The sequence below is a fragment of the Ascaphus truei genome, chromosome 3, assembly GCF_040206685.1.
Source record: "Ascaphus truei isolate aAscTru1 chromosome 3, aAscTru1.hap1, whole genome shotgun sequence".
Classification (NCBI taxonomy): domain Eukaryota; kingdom Metazoa; phylum Chordata; class Amphibia; order Anura; family Ascaphidae; genus Ascaphus; species Ascaphus truei.
In genome coordinates, this window is record NC_134485.1 from 254,507,211 (window position 1) to 254,520,881 (window position 13,671).

Here is a 13,671-nt window from a genome sequence, read left to right on the forward strand (position 1 = left end):
TTCACCAAATCTCTGATGATCCTTTCAATCCAACGCTGTCATCTCACTACCGTACATCACCTTCTGACCCCATTCCACACTCCCTCCTCCCCTATCTCACCTTCAACCTCTCCCTATCCAGCAGACAATACCCAGACTCCTTCAAAACTGTGGTAGTCATCCCTCTCCTCAAAAAACTCTTGACCCTGCACTCCTCTCCAACTTGTGCCCTTTCTTACTCCTTCCATACTTCTCCAAACTCAGAGTGCATCGTTCACAACCAACTCTCCACCTTCATTCACACCTATTTCCTCCTTCCCATTGTCCAGTCTGGCTTCCGTCCCTCACACTCTACTAAAACTATTCTCCTCATCATCCATAACTTTCTCTCTCAAGCTCGCCACTCTAGACTCTCCTTCATTCTCATCCTCCTCAACCTCTCTTCAGCTTTTGACACCGTCGATCACACCTCTCCTCTCCACCTTCACCAACCTTGGCTTCACTGACACCGCCCTCTCATGGCTCTCATGCGATCTCTCCCACCCCTCCTACTCTGTCACCTTCAACAATTCATCTTCTCCGCTCACCAGCATCCAAGTGGACGTCCGCCAAGGCTCCGTCCTTGGTACTCTCATCTTTTCCCTCTACACTGCCCCCTCTTTGACCATGGATTCCACGTCCATTTTTTTGCAGACGACATCCTAATCCATTTCTCCTTCCCACTATTCTCACCCGAACTTTCCACCCATACCTCTGCCTGCCTTTCTGCCATTTCCACCAGGATGTCCTCCCACTAAATACAAATTCAACCAGCTGAGACTGAAGTCCTCTACTTTCCCGTTTCCTCCTCCCTTACATCCTCCCCAATCCCCATCATCTTCTTTCTTATTCACCCCCTCCCCTTCTGCTGACAACCTTGCAGTCACCTTTGACCCTTTCTTTTACGCTCAACACATCACCTCTATCACTACCACCTATACAACATAAGAACAATTCATCCACTGATTTCTCTCTCCTTTGCTAAACTTCTCATCCACTCCCTCATCTTCACCCGTGTCCATTATTGTAACTCCCTTCTCCATTTGCATTACACGCCCCCCTCTATTGGAGCAAGCTCCCCCACCACTTTCAATCTGCCCCCTCCCTAACTATCTTCATAAGCCAACTTCAGACTCATCTCTTCTCCATCACTTTCCATGATTCCCCGTTAACCTCCTATCCCACACCTTTCCTCACCCACCCTCCCCAACGCCCATGATCTCCCCTACACTCACCCCTTCCTAAAGTCTCTCCAAAACCCTCCAAAGTCGCTCACCTTACTGATCCAATTGCCTCCACTGTCAGATTCATCACCATGCTACCGACAAGACTAAATCCAGAAACCTGACCCCAACCCATGCCCGCCAACCAAGCAAGATCTCAATGCACCTAACCCATAGCCCGACCATAATGTTCTCACCCCTACTCACCACAATAACATCTGATCAATTACTCTCTAATCAAATTTATATGTAACCACACCTTTGTTTTACTAACTAATGTGCAGCACCTTGGATTGGATAAGGGCGCTATATAAATATTAGATATGTAAAAGGTTTTCCCCCACCCTCTGGGAGATTACTCTATTGTTGTGCTACATACCTGCTGGTTCACAGAAGCTCTGAGGTTCCGCCGGTGGTAGTGGGGAAGACAGGACAGTCTTTTGGGGTCATAGCTGGTTCTCTCTCACAGGTGCGGCGCCTCCATCTCTTGCAGGCTCCTGGCGTGCTGGAGGCAATCCCTGCAGTAGAACCCTCGGATACTCCCCATGATAGATTGCAGTCTCAGGCAGGAGTATATTTTATAAAACAGGAACTTTATTCTTCAACTCACAGGATACATCATACAACTGATTTGGCTGTCCATTCCTCCGGATGGTTCCTGGACTCAACCCTGGGGCTTGAAGCCTCCAGAGTCTATTCTGATATCTTCCCTCAGCCCCTGATGGGATGAGGGGTATAGTCCCCACTCCCCTAAGGGAGGGGATGGAAGGTGGTCAGAGCCCTGCACACACACTTCCTGGGACAGTCTCTCAGGGGAGAGAACACTCACTAAATTTGCATGTGCAGCCCCTTAAGTTCCCTGGGGGAGGGTCCCAGGTCTGAGCCCCTGATTGAGGAGAACACAGACCCTAGGCCCACCTCTCTCTGTCACTCAAGGGAGCTGCTTTCTGCAGGGGAAAACCCAGACTGGACCTAACACTGCCTGCACTGATACCAGGGCATAAGTGTTTGGGAGGGTAGATCAGTAGCCAAAAACAGACATGCTACAGATAAATGCCTGTGGCAATAGAAATAGTAAGTTAAGCAGCTGCTTAGTGACATTTGCCTCATGAGAAGAATCTGCCTTTGTCTTCACTAATGAATCTATTTACTCTGTGCTAGAGTTGAGCTTGGATGTGTAGTGAAATTAGAGTTTTGAAAATACTTCCTATATTTAGTTGTATTGCAAGTAAGAATGGGGAAAGTTGGGAGTCAGACAATGTATAACTGTGTGACTGAGGAAACCTACCAGATCAGTTAAAAAGGTGTTCAGTTGGGGTACAATTGGACATGACAGAATGGGCCATTAAGAGACTTCTAATGCTATCAGGCATTTTATGGAGTATGTATGCAGAGATGTATGTACTGTATGTCTTTATTTATATAGCGCTATTAATGTACATAGCGCTTCACAGTAGTAACACACGTGGTAATCAAATAAATAACAGATCATGGGAATAAGTGCTTCAGACATAAAAGTAACATTAAGGAAGAGGAGTCCCTACTCCGAGGAGCTTACAGTCTAATTAGTAGGTAGGGAGAACGTACAGAGACAGTAGGAGGGAGTTCTGGTAAGTGCGTCAGCAGGGGGCCAAGCTTTATGTATCGTGTGTCCAGTATTTTCTACAGTGCTATTCATATGCTTGTTTAATCAAGTGTGTCTTAAGGTGGGTCTTAAAGGTGGATAGAGTGGGTGCTAGTCGGGTATTGAGGGGAAGGGCATTCCAGAGGTTTGGGGCAGTCACCTTAATGTTCTTGCCAAGTGTAAGAACGTAAAACTGATGGTTTTTTTATTAGGACATGGGAAAGACCTGTCCCCTACAATGGCAAATCAAACGGCCACATGAACAACCTCCCAGAAATCCATTTACAATTATTAACATTCTCACTTTTCCCCCTCAGCTGCAGACTTGTTCACAGATTTGGAAAATGCCTTCCAAGGCAAAATTGATGCTGCCTATCATGAGACCAGCAAATACCTGCTGGATGTCCTAAATAAGAATTACAATCTTCTGGAGCACATGCAGGCCATGAGGCGCTATCTCCTGCTGGGACAGGGAGATTTTATACGCCACTTAATGGATTTACTTAAGTAAGACATTCCTACTTCCCCCCCCCTGGAAGACTACATTTGTATGGTTTACGGCAAACAGATTTTTTAAAGGTCCTTATTATGTTGCTGATTAGTTCTTATAACGGTCTTTACAATAACATGCTGTGTGTTATTTCTGTTAAAGTAAAGTTCATACGATGCGTACACTTGTCTACTAATTTCCAGTGCACTGGCGTAGATTACTTTTTTGTGTGTGTGTGCTTCATTTTAGGCCAGAGCTGGTCCGTCCTGCCACCACTTTGTACCAACATAATCTCACAGGGATCCTTGAGACAGCAGTGAGAGCAACCAACGCCCAGTTTGACAATCCTGAAATACTCAAGCGTTTGGATGTCCGGCTTCTAGAGGTATTTAAACTACAGTAGACAGATTTTGTTTCCATTTGCTAAAGAGAGCGTCAGATAATCTCTGCATCAACATCGCACAGTCCTTTTACTCTGCAATTGCACTTCTTTGTATTCATATTTTTGAAGACTAGGACTTGCACTTGTGTTGTAAATGCAATGTAATACAGCCTAAATAATTTACACTTCTGTCTAACCCTGAGATGGTGTTTCCCTACAAACCAGTGGCAGATTGTATGGCTGTCAAATCAGAGACAAAATGTAACTAGTGCTATTGTGAAAACAATTTTTTCTAAGTTAAAGGCACCTACTTTATTAAATGAGTACAGTACATATATTCTGCAGTTTTTGTGCATAATTGTTTATGTAAAATCTAAAATCCCCATGTATTAAATATAATTTGCTTGTATTGCACTATACCGAAATGTACTAGGCTAATACCTAGCAATTGCATAAAAATGCCGGTATCCTAAAACATGTACAGTGTTTAATTTAGCTGTACCTCCCTTTCTAATAGAATGTAATAAACAAACATCCTTCGAATTGGCACCTAAAGTGCCGCTAGACGGAGCACATAATAACCTCAATTTTCTCTTGATGATTCAAATGGGGCCATTTACCAGAAATAAGAAGACATTATTTATAGCATTCGTCTGTGCTGTAAAAATCAAAATAAGAATCAAAGCCTCATCTTTAAAATAAAACTCTTGTTATTGAGAGTGCCTGCAAGCTAATAACCAAGGCGGGCCCTTAACAATAAAGCAAATGAAACTTGCTGATGCACCAATCATATTTTTCCACCCTCTTAAAAGCGCATGTCATGCATATTGTTCATATAGAGCCTTTATTGTGTGTGTGTGTGTGTGTGTGTGTGTGTGTGTGTGTGTGTGTGTACGTGGGGAAATTGTATTTCCACCATCTAATTGGTCACCCTGTTTCAGAGCTCTTGAGTAGATCTTTTTAAATGTTCTGCTATTAATTGAACCACTACAGAATATTTTTTTTTATTTCACACAAAACATGCATTTAATCGTTGCCTGTTAGGTAATAGCCCCAAACTCACGTTTTAATAATTGCACGCCCTATTACTTGATGTCAGGAGCTTGTGTGTGTGTGTGCAGGCATGTGTGTGTGCGTATAAAAAAGTTGCTGTTTCCACTGTAATAATGGCCAACACTGTTCATTTTTCAAAAGTGTGCTCACTTGCAGCTTTTTTTATTATAAAAAGTGAATTACATAAAAGATAATATAAGGAGGGAGTAGACAGAAAGTACCAGATTAACTTTGTTATGTTATTTTAGTTATTCCCATTAGTCCCGTTTATACAGCAAAAGTATTCCCCAAGTTGGGGAGGAACAAGAGAGGGGAAAAAAGGGGGCGGGGGGGGACTGAACGAAGATAGTTATCGACTTGGGCTGCGCTTATAAAGCCGGTGACGCGACCGATGACGTCACCCGTCGCCATTGCGGCGAGTTGTATTTTGACGTTTAGGCGACGTTGCTGGATGACGTCATAAAAGGGGAGGGCAGAGGCACGGAGAAGCTCCCGATTGGCCGCAAAGGGAGACCGTCGCCGAAAAAAATCAAATATCAGTGGCTATCAGATTTCTGGTAGCACTGTCGCTTTGTCGCCGTTACCGGCACTATAAGCGCAGCCTTAGAATAGCAGGGTTTACAGACTATCTGACAGCCTGATCGCCTGACTCATATATTTCCGCCCCTCTACCAAAAAATTCCAACAAAGGGAACAAGATCAAACTATATTTGAATAGGATGTACCGACTCTATTGCTTCATTATCAAAAGTATCATATGTATTATATGTAGCCTGTGATTGTAACTACCTCAATGGATTGCAATGTATAATTGAAATGCCCCCTCCTCCCCCCCCCCCCCCAAAAGTGAATTACACTATGGGATGTGTCATACTGAAAGCATTTGTCTTGAGGTGTCTCCGAACTAACCATCACAAAATAGAATTATTTTGTACGTGCACCACTGATGTTATTGCGGAATGCACTTGTGCAAGCCTTAAATAGGTGATATTTAGAAAACCTAGATTTTAATTTTTTAGTGGTCTCTCTCCCCTTTAAATTAGTGGGCTTGTTTCAGCGTCTTGACATGTTCAGAGCAGCCGTTCCGCCTACTTATGGAGTTGATACCCAAAATTCTTGTCTGCTGTCTAACCACTGCATGACTAGTGTATAATGTCTTTGCGTCTTTCATAATTAGTCCAGCAAAACCATTTTCTGGTTTTAGCACATAAAAAGAAACGTTTATTCTGAAGATAAATACTCACATACAAAAATAGTACAACATGGCGGTGACATCAACTAAATTATAATATCTTCAAAGATGGTTGTGTAACGGGTATTCCCCCACCCAATCGCAGATATAGTGTGAGTGCGGAGAACCTACTGTTACCGGGTGTGGTGCTTTACCTGTTAGGCTCCCAGGAGAGCTGAGCTTCCGCTACGGGGAACCTGGGGCAAGTATATTATGAGTAACCCTGTACTCGGTGCAGCGCCTCCACCTGCGATGGCTCCCACCAGAGGGGGAGTAGGTCCTCGCAGGACAATATATATCACTCAGCACACAGTATGTATAACAACCAATACCTTTACTAGTATAACCATACTGCATAACAATCAACAGATCAACAGGTGTCCCTCTCTAGAGGAGACACTAACTAAGACTGCGGTCCCAGTACAGCCTGTGCGCACGGCATGACGTGCACTGTGCGTGTAAGCACTGCCCCTCAATGGGGCTGGACCCAGTACGCACCGTGACGCTGAAGGTGCAGCCACGCCGTGCTGCAGGGTTTTTCCCAACTCAATAAAATTGAGTTTACTCCTAGCGACGGTGGCGTGGCCACGCCCCCACTGGCGGTTCACCCAATGAGGGCGAACCAGCCGCGTGACGTAATGGCCACGCCCCCGCAAATCCCCGACCACGCCCCTCCCGTCGCAAGATTCTCCTCACAGATCGCGGTTAGCGCTGTGACACGCGCCGCCCCACCCAGCCGGGGCGCGTGTCACAGACATTACTGGGACCGCAGCCTAATGCGTCTCGCAGGACGCTACCCCCTTCACCAGGTGATCCCACCCCGTGTCCAGTAACCACACACACAGTACGTTTCCCACCCTTCCTAGTGAGATGATATGTGTGACTGCGCAGTCACGGTTCCGTGTGAATCTAATAGTATCGTTGGTGCACTTGATGAGGGTTACCTGCCGAGCACTCCAGTGCTCGGGCCTGCAACGGAGCTTCGCAAAGGATCCGATGACGGATGAACACAGGAACTACCGTCCGGGGCGATCCCACCCGGGTGGCCTCTGCAGCAACAACGAAGATCTGCGCCCAACCCTCTGGACGGACGCGCAGCGTCTGCTGAGTCCCTAACTAACACTAATAGTAAGGGGCAGGGTCCCTAACCTGAGGCCTGTCCCTACAACACTCAAACTACTGGTGACTCAGGGCTATCTGGGGCCTAGGGGGCTGCTGGCCTAGTGCAGGGAGTCACTGACTCCTGCACCCTACCTCCTTCCCCTGGCTGCTCCTGGCACTCACTGACACTCCCAGCACCTGCAGCAACGCACTGCTACCTACACACGATGCCTTCTTGTCAGCCCTCACAGCACTGACAGCCGTGACACTGACATGACTGCACACCACACGCACCTAAGGGCAGAGTCCCTAACCTAGGGGCCATCCCTTATTACTTACCCACTAATCTGGTGGGGAGTTGGGGCCTGTCTGGGACCTGGGGAACTTTACCTGGTGTAGGAGCCACTTGCTCCCTACACCCTTCCTTCCCCTTCTTGCTTCCAGCTCCAACTGCCGTTGCTCTAAGCCCGCGAAATGTATCTATCTCACTGTGTGGGAATCCTGGTCTCTCATTGGTCACCTTGAGGCACCTGGTGCCTGCCTCTCTAAGACTCATGGGAGTTGTAGTCCCGTGGAGGCTGTTTCTGTATTGGGGCTGCGTGCGCGATCCTACTGCGCATGCGCATCTCCCTAAGGGCTGCCACAACCTCCTAGCCTGTACCGCGCATGTGCGATCACGCCGCATGCGCGCGCACCCGCAATGGCGGCCCCCGCTAGCCGGGTACGCCGCCGAGCCTCCTACAGCTCGGCTCGCTCCCTGCACCGGCCCCCACCTTTGGGAACAGCCGGCGGGTCCGTCGCTGCCTCCTGCGGCACCCGCGACCGCGCTGACCCAAAGGAGGGGGGTCTCTGGGAGCCGGAGGGTACAGGGGCTACACTCTCCCCCTGGTGAAAAATCCAACGTCCCCGCTTGGGGAACGACGTCACTCGACATAAGTTTACACAATGAAAATGCAGAGCATGATATGTACAACTTATCACTCTTGACTCTAAACAACAAGGTACAATGCAAGTCACATATGATAACCGAGGCCAGCTGAGTGTTAGCTGCTTGCTGAGACCATTTGCGGTGTGCCCCTAACTGATCATGTGGGGGTACCTCACTTTTACGTTTGTGAGCCTCCCCCGGGAGAATCTCTTGGAGAGCATGCTCGGGGGTAACAGTCACAGGGTCCTTATTACTTCCTCCCCCTGGTGGACGGAATAGTACCATGTCTCTTGGCCAGACCTTTACCCGGCCATCCGCGGCATTGATGCGATAGGCTAGGAGGTCTTGACCTTTTCCACGGTCCACCACGTGGTGAATGGAGCGCTCCGTTTTAGGCTTAAAGGAGGCAATTTTCACAAAATCCCTCGCCACACAGTCCTTGTCCCTAAGAACTTGGGAGGCTCCCGCTGGGAAGTGAGCAAGTAACAATGCCTCTTTACTCAAAGTCTCTGTTTCACCCTGCAGGGGGTAAAGGGTAGATACCTTACCACTGCGGTGATTCACGGTGGCCAACAGGTCCTCGGGGACGCTGTCAGTTCCCACCTCGGCTGTCTTGGGACCTGTCCCTGGCACTTCTGGGGCAGTCCACTCACTTTCTCGAAATTCGGGAGCGTTGGATCCCAGTCCTGGGACCATTTGGGTCGGAGCGCACGGGCTCACACTCAGGTCAGGAGCCTTTTCCACGGCCGCCTCCGTCGGAGCCTGTGGGGAGTAAGGAGGTTCCTCACCACTCCGCTGTCTTACGATGGGTTCCGGTTCATCTGGAACACTGTCAGGTACCATCTGTACTTCACGGGACATCACGATGGGGTTGACTTTTCTCTTCGCCTGGACGATAGGCGGTAGGTAGTGGTCCCCAGCCTAGGACCGATGGTACCATTGTAGTAGGCCGGATTGGCCGTTGTAGGGCACACGGGCCCATATCAGGATCCGTAGCAGATGGGATAAATGTCTCTTTATCTCCAGCTTCACTTGTGTGGTCCGCCGGCGGGTGCATCACCACAGCTGGTTGTTGGTCACTGGAATCACTAAGAGAGGATGGGGGTAGAGACACCTTACCCTGTGATTCCGTAATCTGCGGTTCAGGAATCTGCAGTCCTGAGTTTGGAACCAAGTCTAGAACCGGGGTGCACGGACCCCCTGGAACATCTGCTACAGCACACTGACTCGGTGCGACCACCGCGTCGCAGCTGTCCATTTTGGTCCATGTAGCTTGAAAATCTTGGGGGTCTAGAACTGGGGTCATAGCACGTTGAGCCCCCAAAACTTCTGTGGTAGAGAGGTTAACAGCATCGATTACCCCAGTAGAGAGGTCATTCGCATCTTTCTCTGCTGGTTCGGCTCTGGAACCGACTCTAGAACCGGAACCGCGGTTAAAGTGCTCGAGCTCTCAGGAACTTCTGTGAGGGGGGTAGAGTGGTTGTGAGGGGGGTAGAGTGGTTAGCTACACTGACCGGCTCAGTATTGAAGCCAATCACTTTCTCCTCTGTGGGTTCTGCAGGCTGGGCATAATAGGCTTCAAGAAACATGCCCCGCAGCGGTCACATTCGGGCTCCCACGCCAGTTCGCCTCTAGAACAGTCACAGGTGGTACTAAAACATTGTATACACGTTTCTCCTTCCACCTCGGTTGTCTTGAAGCCTAGCGAGAACTGGACTAGGGCGACTCCCTTGTCACAGGCTTCCTGAAAGCAGGGACACATTAGCACGAGTGCATCTATTCCGGGAAATTGCCGGCCCACATACACTTTAGAGTGTAACCTCTTGCAGTCTGTCATTCCCAGGGGGAAAATAATTTGTTTCTGCAACAGTCTCTGGTTGAAGCTCACTGTGTTTGCTCCCCCTGGTGGAATATGAAGGAGGGGCAGCACACTCTTTCAAGGAGTGATTCTGGCTCTGCACTGTCACTTATTTGGCGGGGTTTTCCCGCCAATCCCGGACAGTTTTCTGCAAGGTCATTCTGCGCCTTGAGGGCAGCACCACGTGCACGCTTCCAACTTGGGGAAAGTTGCCATGGCGCTTGGTCAGAGTAGACTAAAGGGTAACCCTCAGGGGGGCCCCCTGGCATTAACAATGTGGACGGTGCCTCTGCCAGGCATATATCCCACATGGGTGTCGCCACAAAAAGCATCGATCTCCACGGGGACGTGGGGTCTTGATCTTCATCTATAATACAGGCGTATGGCCACCCGGGGATTTTACGCATATGATCACAGACCTCCTCATCTGATATATTTGCGGGAAGGCCTTCTACGGCCACCACACAGCGGGGGCTTAGATCTAACCGCAAGGCCCAGGCGAGGACCTCGTGTCCGGACTTTACAAACATGGTGGACAATTTGACAAAAAAATGGAACAGGGCACCCCAGGTCTGATCTCAGCAGCGCCTCCAAATGTAACCGGTATTCCCCCACCTAATCGCAGATATAGTGTGAGTGCGGAGAACCTACTGTTACCGGGTGTGGTGCTTTACCTGTTAGGCTCCCAGGAGAGCTGAGCTTCCGCCACAGGGAACCTGGGGCAAGTATATTATGAGTAACCCTGTACTCGGTGCAGCGCCTCCACCTGCAATGGCTCCCACCAGAGGGGGAGTGGTTCCTCGCAGGACAATATATATCACTCAGCACACAGTATGTATAACAACCAATACATTTACTAGTGTAACCATACTCATGCATAACAATCAACAGATCAACAGGTGTCCCTCTCTAAAGGAGACACTAACTAATGCGTCTCGCAGGACGCTACCCCCTTCACCAGGTGATCCCACCCCGTGTCCAGTAACCACACACACAGTACGTTTCCCACCCTTCCTAGTGAGATGATATGTGTGACTGCGCAGTCACTGGCCCCGTGTGAATCTAATAGTATCGTTGGTGCACTTGATGAAGGTTACCAGTGCTCGGGCCTGCAACGGAGCTTCGCAAAGGATCCGATGACGGATGAACACAGGAACTACCGTCCGGGGCGATCCCACCCGGGTGGCCTCTGCAGCAACAACGAAGATCTGCGCCCAACCCTCTGGACAGACGCGCAGCGTCTGCTGAGTCCCTAACTAACACTAATAGTAAGGGGCACGGTCCCTAACCTGGGGCCTGTCCCTACAACACTCAAACTACTGGTGACTCAGGGCTATCTGGGGCCTAGGGGGCTGCTGGCCTAGTGCAGGGAGTCACTGACTCCTGCACCCTACCTCCTTCCCCTGGCTGCTCCTGGCACTCACTGACACTCCCAGCACCTGCAGCAATGCACTGCTACCTACACACGATGCCTTCTTGTCAGCCCTCACAGCACTGACAGCCGTGACACTGACAAGACTGCACACCACACGCACCTAAGGGCAGAGTCCCTAACCTAGGGGCTGTCCCTTATTACTTACCCACTAACCTGGTGGGGAGTTGGGTCTGTCTGGGACCTGGGGGACTTTACCTGGTGTAGGAGCCACTTGCTCCCTACTGCACCGACACACTTTATTCGAGCAAATACCCAGTATGTACCTGGCAGATACCTGGAATGCGCCGCTCCTCACCTCTGACAAGCCCCGTTGCGTTTGCCTTCCCAGCCTGGGTTCATGCCTGGCTGACGGGCGGCTGATCTGTTAAATGATAATGATTAGGATTTAATAGGCTGCAATGCTTCGCGTGTCTACCAGATGGCATAAATTCATGAATTGTAATGCAGTATATATATATATACTGTGCAGTATTGCAGCCAGCGGGAATAAAATGCTTCAATCCCTGCTTGGAAAATACCTCAATGCACTTGGGCAGAAAACAGTCACAAACCTCAATACACCCGGGTATATCCGAATTCGTGGGACTAGCCGAGCTCGAATAAAGTGTGTCGCCAGTGTACACCCTTCCTTCCCCTTCTTGCTCCCAGCTCTAACTGCCGTTGCTCTAAGCCCGCGAAATGTATCTATCTGCCTGTGTGGGAATCCTGGTCTCTCATTGGCCACCTTGAGGCACCTGGTGCCTGCCTCTCTAAGCCTCATGGGAGTTGTAGTCCCGCGGAGGCAGTTTCTGTATTGGGGCCGCGTGCGCGATCCTACTGCGCATGCGCAACTCCCTAAGGGCTGCCACAACCTCCTAGCCTGTACCGCCCATGCGCGATCACGCCGCATGCGCGCGCACCCGCAATGGCGGCCCCCGCTAGCCGGGTACGCCGCCGAGCCTCCTACAGCTCGGCTCGCTCCCTGCACCGGCCCCCACCTTTGAGAACAGCCGGCGGGTCCGTCGCTGCCTCCTGCGGCACCCGCGACCGCGCTGACCCAATGGAGGGGGGTTTCTGGGAGCCGGAGGGCACCGGGGCTACACTTGCATAAATTATTATTCCTTTCTTGGGTTTAATCCTTCTGTTTACTTTTGGTATCATGGTGTTAAACCTGGTTCCTTCTCTCTCCTGGTGTTAACCCTTCTCTAACCTGTGTAATCATAGCTCTCATTTAATCTAACTAGCTAAACACTGCTGGATATGTATCCAGACAATATCCCTTAGTCAGCCCTTGCTGCGACTAATTCTACTATCAGATAGGGCCCCACAGCTTAAAACATGTCATGTCTGTCATAACTGCCAATCCTCCATACAAGTTTATTACCAAATATGGCATGTCTTCTGGAAAGCTTAGAACTCCTGTTAATTCTACATGATGCCATACACTCTTATGATTGCATCAGTTTTAAACACAGTTGTGGATTTGAGTGACAATGTCACCCACAGGACCCCCCATGCTCAGACAACCAAACACAGCTGCAATCCCATTATAACAAATCCTATCCTAATATAACTGAATCTATCAAAAGATACCAATTCACCACCATTAGAATAATGTCATATTGGATACATGCAATATAATATGGATAGAAAAGAATAGTTATGAATCATAATATCATGCATGGCATCCTTTTTATACACTGGATTCAAGCCCAACTACAATCTAATAATGTAACTGAACTGGAATTCTTACAACTAATAATCATGAGGTGAAGGAAACAGGTTTGGGAACATGTAGAAGATATGCAATCACACAAGTATGCTTCGTTTTGTACTGATTAAAAATATTTGGAGTCTACCTGCTATTGCTCTTAGTGTTTCTGTCTGGAACGGGCACATTTCCAGAGTAATGTCAGCATGGCAAGTGCATAAGTCCTCTTTGTTATCTATTTGTTATTGTTTAATTCTTCTCTTTATTTGTAGGTGTCTCCTGGAGATACTGGTTGGGATGTATTTAGCTTAGACTATCATGTAGATGGACCTATTGCCACGGTAAGACTATTCTATATGCTGAGTAATAGAAATGGTTCTAAATTAGATCAAATATGTTAAACAGTTCATGCAATATCTTTATACATAATGTATAGCCCTGTTCACTTAATATAACCATGTATTTGTAGCGATCAATTTGTTGTCATAACTATGTGCCCAGGACATATTTGAAAACGAGAAGTAACTCTCAATGTACAGTATTACTTCCTGGTAAAACATTTTATAAATAAATAAAATGATGGACATGCTAATAGTGTTTTGACTTGCTTATTCATTTGGCTTTAGAGCATGGATTTA

At 48.5% G+C, this 13,671-nt stretch overlaps 1 protein-coding gene across 2 annotated transcripts in view; it reads left to right on the plus strand.

Moving 5' to 3' along the window:
• Nucleotides 1–13,671, plus strand: part of TUBGCP3 (tubulin gamma complex component 3) — a 101,445-nt gene that overhangs the window by 72,123 nt on the left and 15,651 nt on the right. For both annotated transcript variants that reach the window (XM_075590687.1, XM_075590686.1), the window contains exons 14-16: nucleotides 3,183–3,372; nucleotides 3,605–3,740; nucleotides 13,306–13,374. In XM_075590687.1, the coding sequence (XP_075446802.1) occupies nucleotides 3,183–3,372; nucleotides 3,605–3,740; nucleotides 13,306–13,374 (395 nt within the window). The remainder of the gene's footprint in view (nucleotides 1–3,182; nucleotides 3,373–3,604; nucleotides 3,741–13,305; nucleotides 13,375–13,671) is intronic.